Source organism: Rosa chinensis, chromosome 2 (assembly GCF_002994745.2).
Source record: "Rosa chinensis cultivar Old Blush chromosome 2, RchiOBHm-V2, whole genome shotgun sequence".
In the NCBI taxonomy this organism is placed as follows: Eukaryota; Viridiplantae; Streptophyta; class Magnoliopsida; order Rosales; family Rosaceae; genus Rosa; species Rosa chinensis.
Genome location: NC_037089.1, coordinates 66,365,775 through 66,389,102, shown reverse-complemented (window position 1 = coordinate 66,389,102; position 23,328 = coordinate 66,365,775). Strand labels below are relative to the sequence as shown.

Genomic DNA, 23,328 nt, shown 5'->3' with positions numbered 1-23,328 from the left:
ACTACTACAAATTTCCCCATTAGCACCCTTTTTTTAGCCACTAAAAAGTCATCAGTCCCAAATTGAATAGTATTACACTGATATAAAAGATTAGTGGGTTTTTTTTCCGTCTCACTGATCATCAGTGTGTATAGTATACTATAGATGCAAAGTATTAGTTGTTTAATCCGTATGATACTGTTCATGGGGTCAAAACTGTAAAATAAGTAGATAGAGGAGCTGACACGCATGTTTTTAATCTTTTTTTATCAGATATGGTGATCAATTCTAGCCATCAGATCAATGAAAAGCTTATCGAACGCTCATTTGACATAAGATCTCTTTTTCTTCTGATCTCTATCGAGACTGAGTTCATACCTAAAACTAGATCTAGTTTTTTCTCCCCTTCTGTCTCTCTCTTTCTCCCCTTCAGAGTTCAAACCTGAACAAGAACTAGTTTTTTCTTCCCTCATTTTAGTTCGGTTCCTGATCTGTCTCCTCTCTAGTATTTTCTCTTCTGGGTAACTGGCGTGTCTGAAGTCGGCGAGACACGCGAATGGGTTCGGACTATCTTCTCACAACCCAGGTGACAATCTCAATTTCAAAACTTTATCGAGGATGATACTATGTTGTTTTGTGTTTTGTATGTCTATTCATTGAATTTGGTTGACTCTGATGACATTGATTTGCCTCAGTTTGATTGAAATTTCTGGGGCAGGAACTTTTAGGTTAAGCTTCAGATTAGGAGAGTTATTCCGTGGTCTGGGGATTTAGGTTTGCAATATGCCAATATCCAAGCATGTTTAGCTTTATAGTATGGAATAAGCAATGGCTTTCTGGAGGGTGATAGAATTATTTGACTTAGTTCAGGTTTGTTTTAAGTGTGAAGCGATTCTCTGCCGATCTATCTTGTTTATTTTCCCCTTTCTTCTGTTCTTTTCCTTCTCTAATACAAAGTTCAAATATTTTTTCCTATCACAGTTAACAACCCAAAGTTGCAGTGAAGAATTTTCATGACTCAGGTAGTGGGGTGATCGCCCAACAACATGGTATAGCAACCTACTATATTATTCTTTTCCTTCACTGGAAATCATTTAAATAATTAGATTAAGGTCCTGCCAGGTCCTGCTTTCTAATGCAATTAGGCCCGGCATGGTAAAATATTCCATCTACTAGCTTTTGATTTTTCTTTTTGTCTGCATGCCGTCAATTTCAATTTGATTTTAGGGATTAACTATGTGTGGGTAAGCTTTTGGATTTAGCTGGATTGCTTGGAAAGGGATGACTTTCTATAAATTGAGTGGAAATCCTTATATTCATCTGTAATATTTTCAATTTAGTTCATCCTTGCCCGATGCTCCCTTTTTCATCTCTAATGTCAACTTATTACTGATCAAGAAGCATATAAATTTATAATTGTTTCGATAAGGTGTTTGCTTCCACATGTTGTCTTTATGTTTCCCATTTTTATAGTCAGTCTCACTCTCGGCATCTGATAATTGATTTTGTTTTCTAAAATAACAATTGTCAGTGTGTCTAATGCCATACTGGGTTTTTGCATGTAGGGATATAGCGGGTGGCAAACTCTGCCTTTACTGATGAAAACAACAAATCAGTGCATTGAGAGAGAGGTACACTAATTTGGTTATCTGCATGAAATAAACATATCAATGCTCTTTATTTAAGGATGAAGTAGATGATATGGCAAAAAGATATGTCTCTTCTTTATATACTTCACTCTTTTTTTCTTTTTGTTTCTTTTTCCCCACATGCTGTTTGCTATTGTTAAGTTTACTTTTTTCTTTTGTGCAGGTTAATAATACTTTTGACTTCTAATTAAAGAAAATTTATCACTAGTTCACCACTTTGGTTACGTGATTTATGTCCACATTTTTGAGAAGATTAATCAAAGAGATTGGCAAGGTATGAGATGAAACTATTCAATATTATTAATTATATCAAGCTTTCTAACATCTTACTGATACCTATGGAATATAGAGCTCTTACTTGTTTGTTGTATGAAATATCTGTGATAACCAGCTGTTTGGATATAAACTCTGAATGTTCATGAGTGGAGAAATATGAAAATACCTACCTATTGATTTTTCAATTTTTTTTTGGTCAATTTTGGTCATTAGTTATCATGTCTTAGCATCTATATATTAAAAACATTATATGGGTGATCCTTCTTGGTGAGGTACTTGAACAACAGAGTCTAATTTTTGAGTTTCTTTAGGCGAACTGCATATTTTAGTTGCTTGCAGTATATATTTGATGTTAATTCTTCAATAGTTAGCATTTGCTTGTAGGCTACTTAAACTTCCTATGTGCGGTATGACTTGCTGGAGATCAGGAAACACTATTTGGACAGATAGACAAATGAGGTGAGCTTTTTGTGGGTTTGGTGAATTGACTATTTATGCTTGTTATTTCATAATGTACATTATGCACTTGGAAAGCCTCAGGTTTTGTTCATTCTAGATAATTTCAAGGAAACTTATGTAGTGCTAGCTAACTAAATCCAAGTAAACTAGAAAGTTCCTTTATTAGGTAGCTACAGAGTTTAAATCAATGCCACTAAGGTAGTCTCTCTTGCTCTGTCTGTATTCTTTTAAGTGATGTTGCCTCTCTTGTTGATGTTTCTTGTCTATACTTTGTAGGTCTGCTACTCTGCCTTTGTATCTCATTCGAGGGACTAGACACTTTCTTTTATGCAGTTGAATAAGGTACTTGCAGGGCTTGGGTTCTCTTTATAGTCTGAGATTAATCTTATTGAACTAAGCACTTGATATTCATGTACAATGCAACTGCTTTTTGGTAAACATGATTTGATGACATCTAGTATCTGATATAACTCAGGTGCCAATTGTTTAATTTCTTATTGACTGTTGTTAATATTTACAAACATGCGCAATGCATTTGCTGTTGTATATGTGCTTAAAATGTGTCTGACATGGTTAATATGAAGCTTATTTTTAGGCAAGCAATTGAACACCACCACTTAAAAGTAATTCCTCGTTGTTTTTATGCATGCAGAACATCACTGGCAGATTCATTGGCAGATATGGTATGATTGCAGAAAATAATACATCCATCTTTGTTTTCTTTAAGGTACTAACTTCAACATATAAATGTGTTGGGATAGTGATTTTGACTGTTGCTTAAAAGTGGCTAATACAGTTGTCGATTGTTTGGTTTAGGGATGATATATCATTCTGAGTATCTTGTTTTGCTATCAGCGTGGTGTTTTATTATCTTAGTGTACAAGACGCATTATTTTTCTTTGAGGACAATTTTTTGTTGTAAAGATGTTAAATTTTGGATACTGATTAAATTGAATAAATTTGCTATTTTGGATGCTTTATATCTCAGTTTATTTTTGTGTATGGTTTTATATAGGACCTCATTCAAACAATAGCGTCTTGAGGATTGGACGACACACCATAGAGCTCTTGAGAACTTTACACAATGAAGGACTTGCAGCTTTAAGGGATGCAGCAGAATCAGATTATATTAGAGTTGGGAATTGGTTAAGGAAGATCATAAAGGACTGTTAGTAGAGTTTTTCTTCTTTATCTACATTACTGTTTCAATATTGGAGGCAGCAGATGCAACCACGGAGAGGAACATGAAGAGATTTATAGATTTATGTTTTTTTTTTATGTTGTATTTTATTTGAAATTGTATTTGAATTGTACAGGACATTTTAGAAATATAGCTGGGTCAAATTGTTTTTTTTTTTTAATATATCCCCATGTTTTGCCACTGATGTTGGTGGCATTGAGAACACACACACTGATACAACAATAGTGGGAGAGAAAAAGGTTAAATGCTGCATTGGGTTTTGGTATGCCACTGTTGTTTTAACAGTGTGGATTGTCTCAATAGCACCTGCAATAGAGGGGACTGATATCTCATTAGTGGCTGCATAGTGGCTAATGACATTAGCCACTATTATCAGTGTGCTTTGTCCCAATAGGGACTAATTCAAATCAGTGTGCTTTGGGGAAATTTGTAGTAGTGCCGACTGCTGCACTACTGATGCGCCTTTGGGGAGCGCACAATTTAACCCTGAAAATGTCGTTAGTAATATAAGCAAGTAGGGATCGTTCTATTCCGGGGATTGAGGGTACACTTGTAATTGTGAAACAAATAAAGAAAAGTATTATTTACAAAAATAAAATAAAGAATATAAATATATACAATTGTATAAACAAATAAAGAATTAAAATAATAAAGTATTATTTACAAAAATAAAATAAAGAATAAATATATACAAGTAAACACAAATAAGGGGGATTAGGATTCTTAAAATTAAAATTAAAATAAATAAAATAAAGAAAACGTAAAAACATATATACAAGGGTGGAACGCAAGGAACAAAGATCAAAACCACATCCATATGCAAGAAATCCAATTACAATTCCTATAGTTGATTTTAAATGTCATGAGAGAGGAGTTGATCATGTGAAACATTCGAAAGCAAATGATTTCCCATATTTTACTTTTCAATGCTAATTAACCTAAGCGAAAGCACCTAGATTAATCCTATCAAACATGCAATCAAGCCCTAGAAAGCTAGTCAATCATGACATGTTCAATGCATTAGACATAGAGAAAGGCTATCAACTCAAGTGTACAACTTAGTATGGAAAAGTCCACCTAATTGCAATCCTCTTTAATTAAATTCGGTCTTTGCACAAAACCTTTACTACTTTGATTCAAGTTTACACAAAACGAAAAGTCGATTTCATGTTCTTAAACCTAGCACCAATTATATCAAAACCCTAAGTGTTTGCAACCACATAAGATTAAAATACAAAAGTTTTCTATCATGCAAATTTAATTAAACAAACCCACATAAGCAACATAAAAATCAACATATAGAAATCACAACTTTATCTCAAAACATATAAACGGGCTTTAAACTTTGCCCTTAACATTATTTGTTAACTAGAATTCATAGTTTTACAAAATCAAACAAAGAAAACAAGAGAAAGGATATAATACACCTTGAAAGATGAATGATAAAGCCTTGAGACGAAGAACTTGAAGATCCTTGAAAGCAATCAATCTTCTAGGGACGACACAAGGGTGGATGGCGGTTGGGAAATTGATGTATTGCATGGCTTCTCTTTCTCTTGGCTTGAAAATGAAGAACAAGAAAACTAGAGAATGGAAAAGAAATATGGAGAGGAAATGGAGAGACAAAGAAGATGAGATGGATGAAGGAATTTAGAGAGAAAATGGAAAGGAAATGGAGAGACAAAGAAGATGGAATGGATGAAGGAATTGGTAATGGTGACTAAGGAAAATGGAAAGGAAATGGTGAGATAAAGAAGAAGAGATGGATGAAGGAATTGGTGACTAAGGAAAATGGAGAGGAAATGGTGAGACAAGGAGATGAAATGGATGAAGAAATTGGTTTTAGAATGAGAGGAGAAGGTGTTTATATAGGGAAGAAAAAGAAGAGTGAAATGATGAGTGGAAGAAAAATAATGAAAGTGGAGTATGAAAGTGATTTGTAGAATATGGAAAAGAAAGAGAAATGATGAAATGAAAGCAAAGCATGAAGGTGCAGCAACATGGAAGTGATGATGATCTATTAAAGAGATTGTAGAAAAATATATCCAAGGAAAAAGAGAAAAGCATCTAGCTTTCTTCATGTGGGTGGGAAGCATGAATATGTGGTGTTGAGCTGTTTTCAGGTCAGTTTCTTCCTCTTTATTCCTTCAATTATTTCTCCAACAAGACTTCATTATATGCCTTCGACTTCTTCATATGAAATGTTCCACTATGAGTGTAGATCATCCTGACAAATTTTCAGAGCTTCAATCCATGTGGTTGGGCCGGAAATGCTGCTGGACCTCTTACAGGTCCAGTTTTCCAGTTTTGCTTCTGTAGAAAATTGGGCTGATTGTTTGAAGGCCTTCCACTCATATTTTTCTCTGGCACTCTTCATAAGAAATGATCCTTTGGGTGTCTAGAATGGATCTGGAAGGTTTCAGCTCATTTGAAGTTCATTTGGTCAGGAAGCCGCTCCTTCTTCCTTGCTTGGCTTGGTTTCTCCTAGCCGGAGTAGGAATATGTGTAAAATTGATCTTTTAGTACATTTCCATTTTTCTCCATCATTTCCAGGTAATTATGGACCTAACACTCATTTCATCTTCATTTACTCCAATGTACCTAAAAATAGAAATTGAATTAAAAATCGATTCAGTTAAGGAATTAACTAAGCAAAATGTGAGGAATTAACTATTAAAATATCACATTAAAATGCTCCTATCAACTACTCCCGACCAGCGCCGAAGCCTCCGCAGCCTGCCTTCCTGCACTGCTGCTGCCTGAGGCCATGCACACCCATCTGCAGCCCGAAGCCCCCGCAGCCCAGAAAACAGAAAGAGCGAAGTCAGCGAACGAAGAAAAGAGAAGAAGAAACCGAAAAAAGAAGAGGGAAGACGCGGCCAAAAAAAAAAAAAAAAAAGGAAAGGGGGAGGACGGTCTTGGGCCCGGAAAGAAAAAAAAAGAAAAAAAAGAAAAAAAAAGAAAAAAAAAAAGAAGGAAGAAAAAAAAGGAAGGAAGAAAAAGAAAAAAGGAAAAAAAAGGGGAAGGGAGAAGGGCAGCCACCAACTGCCAATTTCCGACCAAATTCTAACTACACGCCTACATCAACACGCGCGTGTCTTTAAGCTAAGAACAATCACGTAAGTTTTTATAATTAAGGTTGCTGCTTTCTTGTAATTAAATTCCTTTTATTTTCTGCATAATATTGGGATATATATTGCCAAATGATTTTGAGTATTTAACAAAGCGGAATTGTGGGGATTCACTCTTAACGAACTAAGAGTGTTCATAATTAAACGAACTAAGAGTGTTCGTGTGAACTAAGAGCGTTCACAATGCTTGGACTAAGAGCGTCCGTAAGCATCAAACTATGACCATATTAAAACATCATTGTTGGTCTAATCCAAAAGAGATTCTTGGAAATTGATTTCTTGGTAGCATAGCTCGGAAATCTTATTATTTTAGTTTTCGTGGAAGTTTATCTCCGAAACTAATTTATCTTCTCTTCTTATTTTCAGGATGTCGAATGAACCTAGACTCGACTTTCCCATGCTTGACTCAACAGGCTCGGACTACCACAGTTGGGTAACCGATGTTGAGAACCATCTCACTTCAAAGGGAATATTACCCATAATCCAGGCACCTAACCCGGATCTTATGTTCAACCGAACATCTACAAAGCATGCTCAAGCAGTTATCTTGATGCGACGCCATATGGACAAGGCACTCAGATTGGAGTATATGTCGATCAAGGATGCAAGAGAGCTATGGGTAGCGCTAGAAGAGCGCTTTGGCAATGTCCAAGATTCCCTTCTCCCTGACTTGAAGGTTCAATGGAACAATCTGCGCTTTGCTGACTTCAAGTCTGTTACTGAATATAATTCAGAGGCTCCTCGCTTACAATCCATGTTGAGATTCTGTGGGCAACCTGTCACAGAGCAAGAGTTAATTGAGAAAACTCTCTCCACCTTCCCCGTTTCAGCCATTGTGGTATCAAAGCAATACCGTACTGAAGTCAATGCTGGACGGATCACGAGGTTCCATCAGCTTATTAATATTACATCTGTAGCTGAGAAACATGATAACATACTCGTGAGGAATTATAATTCAAGGCCCATTGGAACTAAGAGCGTTCATGAGGCGAATTATAATGCACCCAAAGGAGGGCGCAAGGAGCGGTACCCTAAGAATGGGGGACAAGAGGGACGTATGGGCCCATATAACCACCCTAACCAGGAAGGAAACTCAAGTTTGGTGTGGATACACGTGGTGGTAATGCCACACGTGGGAGAGGGGGTCGTGGTATCCCTAGCCGTAATGGTGGCTCAATAGGTCGTGGTGGTGGCACCAACCCTCCTAGGGAACGCCCGCAACGTGCACAACGTGCACCTTAATTAAAGGGAGGCAACCGCAATGATGAGTGTCATCAATGTGGATCAATTGAGCATTGGTTCAAGCAATGCAAGGCAAGTGAGGAACTAGCTGCAAGCTACAGGGCATATAGGGACCTGAGAGAGCAAGAAGTGTACCTTGCAGAAGAAGAAGAAGATGGTGGAGATGTCAATCTCACCATAGAGGACTTCAAAGCTGAAGATGAAGTGCACATGGATGCAACAGACTTTGATTAGATTAGTCCTTTTTATTTTTCCAAGAACTTTTGTAATGGCAATTTGCCTTGGTCAATAAATGACAATTGTATTAACTCTTTCTTATGTGGCAGACCCAATAAAATGTGATGTTTAGGAAAGTCATTGAGATTCTTGGTACTTAAGAGAGCCTCGCTCCACCAACATCTCTCTCTACTTTCCTGGTCATATTTGATTGGAGTTACCAAACGGATAGAGTGACTACAATGTGTCTTATTTTGATTTTATTTTGGATTAGACTTTGGGAACTTTGATGTAATCATTGGCTATTAATAAAGTGTCAATTCTTTTACTTAATGTCTTGGACATACCTTAATTCGAACTTTATAGAGCCAATGGTTTTTATGTGGAAACACATTATGAGAATGGACAGAGTTCCTTTGCATCACCTCTAATGACTACGGACATAAACGAGTATTAGAGAAACTTATGTGTCACTCTAGTGGGTTGTATGCAACCACTATTTGATTTATTGAATCCAACTATGTCATGAGAGACGACTTATGGGATGTTGGCACATATAGGCTTTGACATGATGATCCGTGTATTAAAAGACTTTACACGGACATCTATGTTCAGAACGAAGAAAAGTAAGAACCAAGAATTGGTTCGAGGAGCTGCACATGCTCCTCATGGCGCCATGATTGTGCAAAGACAGGCCACACATGGCCAGCGCCGCCTAGCCCCTGCGGCCAATACATGGCATTGACGCCATAAACTCCTCTCTCTACTTCTCAAGTCTATTGTGACATTGTGGCTTAACCAAAACCTTCATTGGTTGATTATAAAGCCCATGTTTCGTTCTGTAAAGCCTGTTATTTAGGATTGAGACCATCCTATGCAAAGGATATTGAGGAAATAATTCCATTCTTATAAAGAATCTAAGGGAATTCTATGGATTTGATCAACCAACTTGCGGACCATATAGATGTTTTATGGTGTTGGTTGATACGCAAACACGCTGGTCACGTGTTGTGCCATTATCCACTCGTAATGCTGCTTATACTACACTCCTAGCACATAACATATGGCTACGGGCTCACTACCCAGATCATCCCATTCAGTCAATTTGACTTGATAATGCTAGAGAGTTTACATCGACAGTTTTCGATGACTATTGCATATCATTGGGTATTGATATCAAGTATCATATTCCCATGTACACACCCAATTGGTCTCGCGGAAAAGCCACCATTAAACGACTACAATGGTAGCCCGGACATTGGGAATGCGCACCAATATTTCCGCTTGGGTTATGCAATAACGCATGCAGCTATGCTAATTCGTCTACGACTCATAGCAGCCACTCAACTTTTATTTGCGTTACAGCTAGTGACTGGGTTCGAGTTTAATATCTCGTATTTATGCATATTTGAGTGTGCGGTTCATGTGCCAATTGCGCCGCCACAGCGCATCAACATGAGTCATTGCAACGAAAGTATATATATTTGTTTGTTGGACATGCGTCTCCAACTATAAGTCCACTATGTAGAACCCTTGCCAGGCGATCTCTATTTCGCTAGATTTGCGAATTGTCACTTTGATGAGACAGTCTTCCCGTCGTTAGGGGGAGATTAGAACGTCAATGTTCAACAGGAACGACAGGAATTGTCGTGGTCTGTCCCCACTATATCCCATCTTGATCCCCTAAAAGTGACGAGATCACATATACCTGTTGCAAACATGCCTGCAAGGATTGATGTCCCCACAAGAGGACATGGTGCCACCCAGAGAAGATGGGTGCTGCACCACTACCATGGATGGTAGTATGGTGACGCCACAAAGGTGGCATAATGGCATCATAGGCCATGGGTTCCGCTAGAGAGAGTAGGGGACCCATAGGTTCGATGGATTCTCGCCCTAAGAAGAGAGCGAGTTTGGCACAACTTGATCCATTGATCATTGATACTCATAATCCGTCTCATGAGAATATTTTGGATTGTGGTTATGTCCAAGAGACATCGTTGGGGGACGCCTCAATGTTAGAACCAATTCCAGAGAATATAGAGATCTCTACGAACTACACTAGTGTACATGAGGACGTGGAATTATTGAGACCAATGACATCGAACCTTACTCCGTTGAAAAATGCCAACGTAGAGAAAATCGGCCTAAATGGAAAGATGCGATCCAGGTTGAATTGGATTCACTAACGAAGAGGAAGGATTTCGTGCCTGAGATGCCAACACCTCCTAACATAATACCTATTGACATTAATAGGTCTTCGTTAGATAGCGTGATGAGAAAAAGAAATGGCAATCTCGCCTTATGGCGCAAAGTTTCTCACAACGCCCTGGAATCGACTACGAGAAGACATATTCTCTCGTAATGGATGTCATTGCACTCCACTACCTTATCAGTTTGGTAGTTTCCAAATAACTGAACATGCAGCTTACGAATGTGGTCACTACGTATCTCTATGGGGATCTAGATACGGAATATAATTAAGGTTCTTGTGGACTTTATTTACCCAACTCAAGTGGCTCTAGACCACGGAGCGCATTTGCAACGAGGTTGAAATGCTCACTAAAATGACTACTTGATTGGGAAGGAATATGATGAACTATGCCCACGCGTTTCCACGACAAGTTTCGGATTTGCAATTGTCACGGTTTATAATTGGAACCCTTGAGAGTTAAGGGAAACCGCTGAACACCTGAAATCCGAGTTTGAGAGGAATGACCTTGGGAGAATACGGTTTTGTCTAAATTCAGAACTTGTATACCGTGTCAAGAGACATTTTTGATAAAGTCATAGATGCACCATGGTCGTCTGTAGTCTTGACCCTAAAAGGGATCCGTTTCGTCCCAGGGATGATGACGAAGACGTGTTAATAGCAGAAGTGCTTACTTATGTACATAGGCGCATTATTGTACTTAGCACAATACAAGACCGAACACCTCAATTATTATGAACTTGTTGGCTAGATATAGCCCCGCGCCAACGCAACTCCATTAGAATGGTATAAAGACAATCTTTCGATATTTGAGAGGTATGATTGATATGGGCTTGTTCTATCCCTACAGAACAAGGGACGACGGAAGTGTGGGATCGGACCCCATAAGGCAAAATGCCACCTTCCGTGCTCCTCCTCCCCTCCATCAAAATGACAACAAGCACTTCTAAATACTGAAGTGAGCCAAATCCTATAAGAGGATAATGTAGCGGACTTATTTACTAAATCGTTACCAAAATCCACTTTCGAGAAACATGTGAAGAGCATCGGACTGAGAAAGTTATCCGAACTCCCATGATTGTAGCAATCAGGGGGGAGATATTGACATCAGGGGGAGGCATGATGTCTACATGTTCGATCTGGAAGAGTGAAGGACGTGTTGTGCTCTTTTTGTCCTTCGACCAGAGTTATTTTTGTCCCCCAGAGTTTTTGTTACCTGGCAAGGTTTTTAACGAGGCAACAATCAAAGCGTCATCACCAAGTTTGAGCGGCACAAGGGGGAGTGTTGAAGGATATCGACATAATATGTGCCTCTACAAACTAGGGTTTAGAGTTGTAATAGGAAAGTACCCTAGGTATACTAATTGTATTCCGATTCTGTTACCTTTTGTGTACTCTGTAAACTCCCTATATAAAGGGCTCCTATTATCAATAATAAACACAATTCTATTCTCCTACAACATACATTAATATATCGTAAACGAATTCATGCTCTATCTAGAACATAAGCTCCCACAGTCCTGTTGTTTGTCTTGCATATAATTCTCCAACAACCACAGTAAAACATAAAAAATAACAGTTATTTTTTATATTACATATAAAATAATTTAATCACACGTGGATAATTCCAATACTAGGTTTTAAAATAAAGGCTAGTTAATATTACTTTCTCACCCACATCCATATGCAGAAACTGCTATCACAGAGCACACATGCATATCATGACTGTTTCTCAGTTTTTGATAAAAGCAAAGTTGCACCTACCATTTGTGTTTGAAAGAGCATGTTTGAGGTGCAGACTTCTAGCTCGAATTGCAATTAGTTCTCTACTTCACTCGCGATAAGCTTGAGGACAGTACATTATGTAGCGTTCGTTGTATGACAAGGAAATATACTTTCATCATTAATTTTCCAGCGTAACTACAGAATGTGAAATTTTACAAAAGTTAGAGAAAATATTTTCTAATACTCTCCAAATAAAAATAAATATATACTATTCACATTCTCTCTTTTTCAATGCCATGAGAGCTTTTAACAGGAACAAGAAAGTTAACCAGAAGAGACATATGTTGCTTTGTTCACATTCAGGCTGCTGGATCATTCTCATGGTAGGACACCAAACGTGCTGCCAGCAAACAGGCACAGTTGAACAGGGTGCAAGTATTATTCAACTTATTAAGGATTGGTGAGGTAAGAACAAAACTTCTGAGGTCCAACACACTTTGAGCCGATTGCGTTGTGAGGTCCTGGGGTTTACTTTCCGAGTAGTTGATGACCCTGTCGATAATTTATACAACCAACCTTTACTCGGCTCCCCAAAATTAGTTGTGATGCCAACGTCATATGCCTGCAATATCCCCATTTTGACTTGATGAAGCACCACGCTTGTTCAGTTTGGTCAAGATATATGCCATGGCAACCTTTGCACCCAGGCTAGAGCGACCACGAGATAGGCAGACCAGACCACCGACAAGCAGCAAGCCATTGGCTAGCAATTTCTTTGATGGTCTTCTTGACAATTTCCTCTCCCCACCAGTAATTGGTCTGTGAATAATAGGTTCTGCAGAGGTTGCTCCATTGTTATCCGTGGCCTCTAATCCAGGGGGGCCTATGTGGAGAAGAAAACCAATCAATGACACAAATAGGCTTAATAACATTGTGATGTGAAATTTGTATAAGATTGCATTTGTTGTTATATGAAGTAGAGGAAACCACCCATGAATAGTACTTAACTATAGATACAATTCAGATGTTTCCTCTAAAGTATCTAATGATTCAAGAAAAATCCATGTTTGGTCAGCACTCAAAAAATCAATTAGGTCCATTATGTCTAAAAATATGACATCCTTACAATAGGACAATATTGGCAAGATTTAGGAGCCATGCTGCTCACTGAGATTTGCCAAGACAACTAAAAATGACATGGAACATGTTCACTACCCAAAAGAATAATAATTATAAAATAATCCAATACCACAACGATCTCTCTGGTAAAGTTAATGCATGGTTATATACATAGCCAAGTACCGTAGTAAGTTGGATCAAGCTCTACCAGGAAGTGCTTCAGATGATACCAAGGTATACAAGTATTTAAACAATAATAATATGTACATGAGGGTCCTGACCTTTTTTATCAAAGTGACTGCAGTGGCAGCAGAACTTGATTGATCATTGCTGATTGTAGAATATTTGCGTAGTGCACTATCCATCTTACATACGTAACTCCATATGCCCTTTGCGAAGGCCAGTTTTGCCATCTCCACGTTCAAACCAGCATCTTCTTGGTGATACATTTTGATCTCGCAGGCATTTCTACCAGGCACTGTGGAAGATAATTAAATCACAAAACTATAAACACATTTTGCTTTAAACTTAGACATAAAAACCCATGTATCAAAGTGTAATGCAGACTGCCAACATGTCAACCAAACAAGCCTTTAAGTGTGTGAAGGAAATCATTCCTATATCCACCACCAGTACATGAAGCACAACTATAGTGCCTTGGTTACAGTCTCATATCGACAAACTGCAAGTATTAGTAAAGACAAAGAAAAATGATGAAGATGCATGTCAGGAACTTACCTTTTCTGATTCGCCAACCAGATCTGAAAGTACCAACACGCACATACTTCTTCTGCCGCGGTGCCAAAGAATGTTCACATTCCTGTCATCACAAAGAGTGAAAAAGAAAATATGAGGTAATTGGTTTCAGAGGTAGGCAAGTCCTAATATGATCAAGAGAATCAAAAGCCAAGCATGGAGTACCACCACATGCAAAATAAAATCTGCCCAGGACTGTTTTCATAGAAATCTAAAAGAAAGAATATTTTAACATCAATTACCTTGACAAAACAGTAGAATGTTTTATCTTTTCCTTCCCACAATCTCCAAGCTAATACATATTCTCTAGGTGTCAACAGTGGAAACTTCTTTATTGTCCGGCCAACTTCAACCCCATTGTTTTTGTCCACATGTAACTGTTCATGCTCAATCAGCATTTTATCCCATTGCTTCCTGTAATCATTATCCATGTAGAAGTCTCTCAGCATCTCAGGAGAGCAGTCCTCAAATATTGTCACACTCAAGTATTTCACAGGACCAACCTGAAAGCAAGGACAAAGATGCATTAAGTCAGTTTGATAACCTTCATTTGCTAATAGTCTAAAGCCAATGGAGTAAATTAGCGAAACTAGTCATTTGTCTGACCAAGATTAGATGCCTTGGGGCAAATTTGGGATAATGAACTAAGGCAACAACAATACAAAAGAATCAGATTTAAGTTTGCAGGGCTATGACAAGCATCTAACAAATTCAAATTGCTTATAATTTAAAAGCAAAGCAGAGAATTTCCATAATGAATTCAAAGAATCTAAAACACAAATAAATTAAGCACAGGATGAATGACCTTAGGCTTGCAGCACTTAGCACTGTAGTATAGAAGATCATTTCCTTTCTCTATGACATTGTCCCATTTCTTATTCTGACCGATCTTCTCGTCCAATTTTTCAATCAGAAACTTCAAATCTGCATCTGTTACCATTTCCGAGACTCTGCAGAAGCAGAAACAGCCATCACTCAATCAATACAAGATCACAGTTAATCCCTCCATATTCAACTTCAACAAAACTTAGTTCCAAATACCCAATTACCAATCAAGCCCAAAATCCCAACTTTTTGCAGAAATCAACAAGAACACGAAACCCCAATTGGTTTTTAGATTAAAGTTCATGAATCTAACCAACTCTCAATTATCAAATATCCAAAACTTCATTGAACCCAGATACCATGTTTTGGGAAAAACAATGGAAACCCAATTTCAATCCCAGATTCAAACCCATAAAGCACGAAACTTGACAAGAACAAAACAAACCCAATTGAAAACGAACCAAACCCAGGAGACAAAAAAAAAAAAATCAAAACTTTACCTAGTCTGTGAACCCCAGAGCCAGAAGCACTGGGATTTGAATCAGAGACACCAACTGTAGATGAAGAAGCAGAGGAAGAAGACGTTTTCTTATACAAAAAACCCTTGAAACAGTGCCAAGCCAAGATAATAAGCACAGCCACAAGAGTAGCCCATCCCCCATAAACGTTTTCCCGCCAAAACTCCTCCGACGAGCCTTGAAACAGGGCGTGGAATCGGCCCAAGTCCACCATGTTCACCATCTCTGTCTTTGGTTTTCTGAAGTAGTCGACCCTGATTCTCTGTTATTCACAAGCCCTCATAGGAAGCTCCGAGGCTGCTTTGGTTTGTGCTTTGCGAACAGCTCAAGGTATCGAAAGTCACCGATGCGCCGGGAGGAAACATCCTCTGCGATCGGCCATACGTTTCTGTTACTGTGGGGAAGCAAGAGGATTGCCCATCGTTTTTGAGATAATATGGTCTTTTGAATCTTTAGTGATAGTTCGCAATCGACCAAGAAAATTACGCTCAACGTCGGAAATAAATTTAATGATGTAAATAATTATTTTTAAATTAAGCGGTTTTGTTTCCCACCGTTAAATTTACATCCAATAATGATTGAGTCGGCGAACAATATAATTTGAATTTTTGTGGGGAGACCCAGTTCCCAATCTGGTCTGATACGTGGGGTCGTTCAATTGGGGTATACTGCAAGTGATGAGCTGAAAGTCAGAAAGGTAATCCACCCTTCTTACTTGCTCCATCTAAATGTCATTTAGAGTTCACAGCTCTGTTTATGGTCAAATCATGTATATATTAACGCCTCTTAAGTCGACTTTGTAATAAAGCAGCTCATCAAATAACTAGCTAGAGTGTTCCGAAGAACGGAACGGTCTATTTGGTTCATGATGAATTGTATTGCTCAAGATTAATTTCGGGGTCACGCCGATCTTGATGTCCCCCTTGAAGAAACGGAGACTCCAAATTCAAGGTTTACGATGATACCAACAGCATAGCCCTTTGGCTTACATACATGTCTCTATACATGAAGCTGACTAGTTCTCAAGATCAATCCCTGTGCACAGAAAGACCTCAAGCCGTGATGTGACAACCCAAATTGTCAGCTCTCTAGAGAAACCACGAAATGGGATTTGGCTTGCTATCACCGTCATGGATGGATAAGATAGGAAGATATGCATGAACAAATTTCTTATGGACCCAACAGCACAGACCGAGTCAATGCCACATTAAACCACACGCCTAGTTGTATAAACTCCACTTCCAACCACATGTATTATGCAATGTACCTTAAGAGAAGAGAATAAGCTGATAGGTTCACTAAATAACCCAAAAATAGGTCGGAGAAATGTACCTTCAGTTATGAAAGAAAAACATCGTCCCTTCTCTACTAATAGTCTAATACACAAGTGCAATAATATAGGGGAGAACTGTTCTCCCAATGAGTAGTCAGCATAGAATTGATTAAGCATCAAGAACAAACCATAACATTGGAGGTCTTTTTTTCCTTTATAAGGTCTTTTTGCTGCATATTATTAAACTGCCTGCAAAGATGGTAAAGCTTTACATAGCCAAAACATGAGCCAATATCTTCCAAGAAAACTACTTCCACTCAAAATGCAAATCTTATGAAGCTACTGACTACAGTTGAAAGCGAAAGCACCCAGGACGCATATGATACATGAAGCCCATCATCAGCTTCGTGAAACTGGTAAAAGCCCTTCTTTCAGACACTGATGCACTTTTTATGAATACAGAGACATCAGCAACCTAATAATAAGTTAATCAAAAACTGATAGTATTGAAGTTTGTGTCACAAACATTCCGAGCATTCTCATCTTCCTAACTGATCTGAGCAGAAGAGACGGACACCGGAATTGCATCTTCAAGTTTCACCCTAGTGCCAATGGGGCCATCAGAAGCAGCAGTAGCTTCTTTAGTACCCTCATCCAAGCGGACCACTTGAGCAAAACTCTTCGACATGTGCTTGATGAAATCAGTGGGAATTTGAACAGGACTTCTGTGCTCATTTTCTCCGACTACACCTACAGCAATCAGACTGGCTTGCTGTCTGGCCTTCCGCTCTTGCATTGCCTTCTGACGATCTTCATAAAAATCAAAATCATCTAGAATCGACATATCCGTTTCATAATTCTTGAAAATAATTAACATCTCAATTCCCTGCTCTAGTTTTACCTGCACATATAGGAGCAAAATCAGGGTTGTAAGCAAAGCTTCACATGCCAAAAAAATACTCTGCTTAAAGATTTCTAATATAGAACTTTAAGCAACTTTTCATCAAATTCATAATGATTAAAATGGATCACATGGTAATATACCTCCTTGGGCAGAGGAGAACCAGGGGGGGGGGGGGGGGGGGGGGGAAAGGACAAAGGCTAATTAGGGTTTAGAAAACTGGAGATTCTATAAGAATAAAGAAATGTAACAAACAAAATGAAAATTCAGCTTCCAGAACCTTAGACACTTAATGAAAAGCATCTCCAATACATCTAAGTAAGAATTTCAGGGTGATTTGCCTTTTGATAGACGTGTACAGACATCTACCGAATTGACTAAACTTAGTAGCCATAAATGACCAACGACACAAAGATTCGCAATTTAGCAACTTTTCAATTGGTTCAATAGGCAGCTCAGTGAGCACTCCAAGTGTTCAGTAAACAAACAATGTATCTAAATTTTAACTGGGTTATGGCTATTGTTGAAAAATAAAACTACAAGCAAAATAATTAAGATACCAATTCAATTCATAAAAACGGGGTTTTTCACAAATTGTCACCTCTTGAGTATCTCGACTGTTTGTTACTGGCTTGTTATCATTATTTTCAAGAACAATATGACGAAACTGACTATTTGGGACATCCTTAATAACATGCCACTTGACAGGGAACTGCCCGCTCCATTTGTCTTGCTGCCAGTAATCCACACTCTTGTCAAAATCAACAGGTCCAACCATTTCAGCCACCCCACAGAACTGAGCACTAGCATTCACCTGAGAATTATAATCATATAAGGCCAAAGTGGGGAATGAAGGTAAAAAATTAAGAGGAAAAAGAAATGAGGAAAATAAGAAATAATATAGGATAAATTATCTTGTGAACATATATTCTTGAAAAGATCATATATTTACCGAAAACAAGAGAAAAATTGGGCAGCTATCATGCTTCTCCGTAGCTTCATGATATGCAGCATCTAACTTTCTGTTGCCATTTGGTGTGCTTGCCCAGACACCGTATTTGATACTCTTGTGAACATTATCTTCACTGTAAGATTTGATGATAAAGAACTTAGCATCTTTGTACTCTGTCACAAAATCTGGCCGGTTGTATGTTTCGTCATGAACCTTGGTTGTAGGTGTATTAAGTTTAGTGTTCTCCACAGCGCTATCAGCAATGAGTTGTGCCTTTGGCTTTGACGCCCTTGGTCCTCGGTTCTGCTCACAAAGAATATCAAGGGGAGCATTGCAACTGCATATTGGACCGGTGCCTCTCACATGCCTCTTGCTATTTTCTAATGATAGAAAGCCTCTGTTGTTAGCTCCAAAACTGGAAAAGGATGCACTTCCAAGGCTGGAGCCCTGATTAAAACCACTGGGAATGTAGCCTCTGTTATAAGAGTTTGAACCAGATCCATATCCATACAAAGACCTTTGGTGTTGAGAACCCTGAGATGATTAAATGATCAGCATTAATACTAAAGTCCATGAGTAATTAATTTCAGCAAGTTTCAGATATGACTTCAATTACAATCGTTGGGTAGTGCAATAATAAAAGATAAGCCAAAGTTGAATACTTGCATGGAAGATGACAGTGACCTAAAGGAACCATACACCTGACCTCTAACATTGGTAATACCCATAGTTATTCTACTCCAGCAATTCACTTGCTACTGAGTTTTGGCTCGATCAATAGTTATACAAAGGTCTTCAATACAAATTATACATATTTCAGGTCCTGATTAGGATGTCATTAGGACCAAGAAAGGAAGAAGAAAAAATTTCTCCCATAACTGGCTTTTAAGTCATGGCTTATGATATTTTACTAGTAAATAGTGTAATACTGCTATTGTAAAAAGTTCCCTTAAGATAGAAACACCACAAATCAACGTCTCAGATTATGGTGCCTTCAGAATAATATCACAATGAGTAGATGCATATCTAAAATCTGGGCACATCAATAAGAAAACAGAAACCAGACTACGCAAACAAAATAGAACTACCCAAAAATGGAAGATTCTAGTTATGATACGTTAAAAATAATGGCACCATAAGTTAATTTATGTTACCAGAGTTTCCTGATTCTATACACACTTTATCCAACATGCCGGTTTGCTTTTGGTGATTAAGTATAAGGATACATTCAACTTCCATAATCTCATATGAAACCCCAAAAGTTATGTAAATGTTAAAATCCATGTAAGTTTTTTTTATAAAAGTACCTATGGTATCAATTTGTGCTATACATGTTCTACATTCCAAGAGTACTTTAGCAAACAAGAACAGACCAATGAGATTTTAAACTACGTCATTAGATGATATGCACAAGTATGAGAACAAACCATTCCAACATTCTGCCCAAATGAGCCAAGTGGGCCAATTGGCTGTGGAGATACTGCTGGCGACAAGGGAGTATAAGACCTCTGCCTGTCCGAGGGTTTTGACCAGTCTGACCAGAGTCCTCCAGATCTCAACCCATCAAATCCTTGCTGCATATCATGATAACCAAAACTACCTGGATTTCCAGGAAAACTGCCCCTACCATAAGATCCCACAGGAGAATAACCAGGCCTTGGCCCAAAAAGCATGCTGTCACCTTGTTGATCAATACTAACTAGGGTGGTGAGGTCTGGCTGTGAAACTGGAGTCGGTGAAGTAATGTATGGCATGCTAGGAGGTCCTAGCTGCTGATAATAAGGTGGCCCTGAAAATGGAAATTGCTGGGGGGAATATAACTGTCCATCTCCCCCTCCAGAAGGCATAGGTGTTGTGACCGGAGAGTAGGGCCCATATGGCATTTGCGGATTGTAGCTATAACCAGAATGATAGACAAGAGATGGATGATTCTCATTGTAGACACCCTAATCCAGATCAAGTATTGAAGAACATTACTAAGCAAACCAAAGAAATCAAAACATTTAAAATGTGAACAGGAATCCAGAATGTAAATGCACTCACAGGAGACGTAATCTCCAATCCTTCAGAATTCAGGTATGGAGGATACTCGTCCCACTCACCAGTTCCATTTTCATAACCTATATCACAGATGAGAGAACAAGGTATGTATAGTCACTTTCTATAAGTGACAATAACGACAACTAAAAAGGACTGCAATAAGGATCCATGTCATAAATTATCACTGCTTCTTTCAACAACTTTCGTTAACATAGCCACTAAACAATACCAGGTTTGGTACAAATTTTCAAATCTGAAATTTATATTCCAACCTCCCAAATGAAATACAAATCAGATTCTGATTGGACTACATTAAACATAAAGGAAAATAGATCCTCCCTGACGGAGCTGAGTCACTGTATGTTAAGACCTACAAATTTAGAATTGATCCAGCTGTGAATGGTTTACTTTAATGACTTCAGTAGGACCCAGAGAGATATAAGACTGACCTCTATAGTAGAAGGTCTGCTGCGCCTGAGGGGAATACACATTAGGAGGGAAAACGGTGTGATCTCCACCTACGCCAAAAGAACCCGGTTGAGCTGCTGCTTCCCTTGGATGACCTATTGAGCCACCATCCTGAGAAGGATTAGGAGAAATTGACCTCTCATTTTTTGCTACAAGAGTCTGATAACATATAAATTGAGAAAAGTTGTCATGCAAAAGAGGAGAAAAGAAACAAGACTTTAAAATTTACTGCAATGGATCAGAAGAGCATTTAGTGGCGTCAGAACTACCTGCTCCTTCATGCTATCAGGTTCAGCAGGTTTCTCTTCTGCATCCATGATCAGTACACTCAGTGACTTAGAAGAGTCTTAGAAACACAGGGAGTACAAATTATTGACCAACCAAAGGAAAATTCGGGGATAGGAAAACTTGAAGCTATGAATATGTGCGCACACATCCACGCGTGCACACCTATGCACCCATGATAAATAGAAGAACATGAATATATTTATACTCATGTCTACAACAATTGGTTACTCAACAGATTTAAAAAAACACTTTTGAAGGCACACAGAAACTGTTAGCTAGCTACTAATTAGCAATAAGATTTGTTACCAAAAGGGCCTGATAGACATAAAGATCTCAACTTGGCAAACCTGCCACTGATATGATGTTGACCTCTCAAACTATGAACAATGACAGCCATCAGAACGAGAATAATTCATGGATATACAATGGACTATGCTGTCCATTTCTAAGAATCAGGTAGAAAGCTTCTAGCTATAACCCTTAATTGCAAAGTTCGCAACAATGAGAAATCGAAGGATGCAATATGCTTAGCAAAAGCCTTATGCTCTATCACCCTATAATTTGCATTCACAAAATTTGACACTTAGTGGGTGCAATATCTAATAAGGGCAACTTAAAATGCACAACCAGAATCCGCAAGTAACGCAGACACGGCATTTCCAACAATTCCATACTCTAGAATCTATCAGTCTAGTCTAGACTACTGAAATGATTCCTACAATCACACATAACCATCGAAACTATTGACACACATAACCATCAAAACTTAAGTCTTCATCATAAACACATACATAGAAAACATGAAAAAAATCTAAGCTTGCAACAATACCCAGATTCTAGATCTCCAATATATTACAGTCACCTCACTCCACCAGCAACCCAGATCAAGATAAAGTCACAAAGCCCAATTCTCCAATAAAGATACAAACTTGGTCATCTATTCTCATCACACAACAAAACCCAAAACTTTATCGAATCCAATTCACCGACTTGACCAACAAATCACATCAGAACAAAAACAAAACCCTTCTGGGTAAAAATTCAAGGCACCCAAAAAAAGCAAAGACAGAATGAGAAAAAAATAAACAAGGTGATGATGTATGATATGCGGGGTTTGTGGGTATGGACGTACCAGATGTACGATCTGGACCCTGCGGTTGGTTTGCCGCCATGAATCTGAAGTAAAGATCTTCAATTTTCAAAGAGGCACCCACACAAGAATCTAAGCAAGCACACACACACAGTATCTACCTATATATGTATTTTTGCCTAAGCTTATATATATATATATATATATATATATATCTCACTCTTTTATGACAATATTTATTATAAATAATACCAGAAGTTTCTTAATTTGTTTGCTCTGCCTTTTTGTAACCTATAAAACAATGATAAAAGCAAATTTTGGTTTTGTATTTTTTATTTTATTACATTTTCGTTTTCTATTTGGTACTTGATTTTCCGAAGATTGGGCAGGGGAGCCACTAAAATGGTAAAAATTGCAGTGAACGCCAAGAGAGCAGGAGGTACCCAGAAAGAGAAATATGCACATGTTACTTTACTACTGAGAGTGACATCTACCCTCTTTGGGGGTGGTTTGGTCGTAACAAATTGACGATAGTAACTTTGTTTTGGGTCTTCTGGGTTACTTTTTGGGTCTGCAACACTTCTTTCAGTACCTGCTGCTGCAGTGTGCACGTGTGGGTCAAGGGCTGTTTTTTTTTGGTTCAGACTTCAGAGTTCAGTTTTTCAGATCAAGATCCACAGATCAAACTGGTCAACTCAGGAGAGAGAAAGAAAAAAAAAATGAAACTTTGGTGTATCACTAAATTCACATAGAACTAAGGAGAACTAATATATGTACCGATGCATTAGCACATCATAGAGCTTTATCGTTTAACTTATAGTGCAGGAAATGTCACAATTGTTTCGAACATTAACATCATGGTTCGCCTCAATGAGTGAAACCAAAGGAGCCCAAAAAGCAGGCATTGATCTACATTAAAAACCATGGCACCCGAGTCAGCAACCCATTAACAACCTCTCCTAACCTTAATAAGCCAGAAACCAATTCCAACTGTTTAACATTAAGCAC

The 23,328-nt window shown here is 38.3% G+C and overlaps 2 protein-coding genes and 1 long non-coding RNA gene across 10 annotated transcripts; 1 reads left to right on the top strand and 2 right to left on the bottom strand.

Moving 5' to 3' along the window:
• Positions 1 to 338: 338 nt before the first annotated feature.
• On the top strand, positions 339 to 1,900 carry LOC121051176. Its single transcript, XR_005805324.1, has 4 exons — positions 339 to 565; positions 961 to 1,028; positions 1,545 to 1,610; positions 1,792 to 1,900. It is a non-coding gene; the product is annotated as an uncharacterized LOC121051176 (long non-coding RNA).
• Positions 1,901 to 12,242: 10,342 nt separating this feature from the next.
• LOC112187513 (phosphatidylcholine transfer protein) lies at positions 12,243 to 15,791 on the bottom strand. Of its 2 annotated transcripts, none has more exons than XM_040515113.1 (6): positions 15,291 to 15,791; positions 14,771 to 14,915; positions 14,208 to 14,468; positions 13,948 to 13,999; positions 13,489 to 13,687; positions 12,243 to 12,972 (listed from the first exon to the last, which is right to left on the bottom strand). In XM_040515113.1, the coding sequence occupies exons 2-6, from the start codon at positions 14,903 to 14,905 to the stop codon at positions 12,705 to 12,707; spliced, it is 915 nt and encodes a 304-aa protein (XP_040371047.1). In that variant the 5' UTR covers positions 14,906 to 14,915; positions 15,291 to 15,791; the 3' UTR covers positions 12,243 to 12,704. The 2 variants fall into 2 exon arrangements, with proteins under 2 accessions (XP_040371047.1, XP_040371046.1); XM_040515112.1 differs by having other exon boundaries at positions 13,948 to 14,029; positions 15,291 to 15,788.
• A 915-nt stretch (positions 15,792 to 16,706) lies between these two features.
• Positions 16,707 to 22,513, bottom strand: LOC112187511 (YTH domain-containing protein ECT4). Of its 7 annotated transcripts, XM_024326341.2 has the most exons (9): positions 22,363 to 22,509; positions 21,212 to 21,288; positions 20,924 to 21,101; positions 20,478 to 20,554; positions 19,862 to 20,380; positions 18,435 to 18,968; positions 18,084 to 18,296; positions 17,108 to 17,482; positions 16,707 to 17,027 (listed from the first exon to the last, which is right to left on the bottom strand). In XM_024326341.2, exons 1-8 carry the CDS (start codon positions 22,400 to 22,402, stop codon positions 17,129 to 17,131), a joined length of 1,992 nt encoding a protein of 663 aa, XP_024182109.1. In that variant the 5' UTR covers positions 22,403 to 22,509; the 3' UTR covers positions 16,707 to 17,027; positions 17,108 to 17,128. The 7 variants fall into 7 exon arrangements, with proteins under 7 accessions (XP_024182109.1, XP_024182110.1, XP_024182112.1 ...); XM_024326342.2 differs by having other exon boundaries at positions 16,707 to 17,482; positions 21,212 to 21,249; positions 22,363 to 22,513; XM_024326344.2 differs by having other exon boundaries at positions 16,707 to 17,482; positions 20,924 to 21,053; positions 21,212 to 21,249; positions 22,363 to 22,513.
• Between the last annotated feature and the right edge of the window lie 815 nt (positions 22,514 to 23,328).

Excerpts from the sequence above, each read along its gene's own strand:
- LOC112187513 (XM_040515112.1), bottom strand. The coding sequence starts at position 14,905 with ATGGTAACAGATGCAGATTTGAAGTTTCTGATTGAAAAATTGGACGAG. Across the intron at positions 14,469-14,770 it reads CTAAGTGCTGCAAGCCTAAG|GTTGGTCCTGTGAAATACTT; the intron begins GTCATTCATCCT and ends CCTTGCTTTCAG. Across the intron at positions 14,030-14,207 it reads CATTCTACTGTTTTGTCAAG|GAATGTGAACATTCTTTGGC; the intron begins GTAATTGATGTT and ends TTGTGATGACAG.
- LOC112187511 (XM_040513346.1), bottom strand. The coding sequence starts at position 22,402 with ATGGCGGCAAACCAACCGCAGGGTCCAGATCGTACATCTG. Across the intron at positions 18,969-19,861 it reads TTGGGCAGAATGTTGGAATG|GGTTCTCAACACCAAAGGTC; the intron begins GTTTGTTCTCAT and ends TAATCATCTCAG. Across the intron at positions 17,483-18,083 it reads ACAGTCGAGATACTCAAGAG|GTAAAACTAGAGCAGGGAAT; the intron begins GTGACAATTTGT and ends CTATATGTGCAG.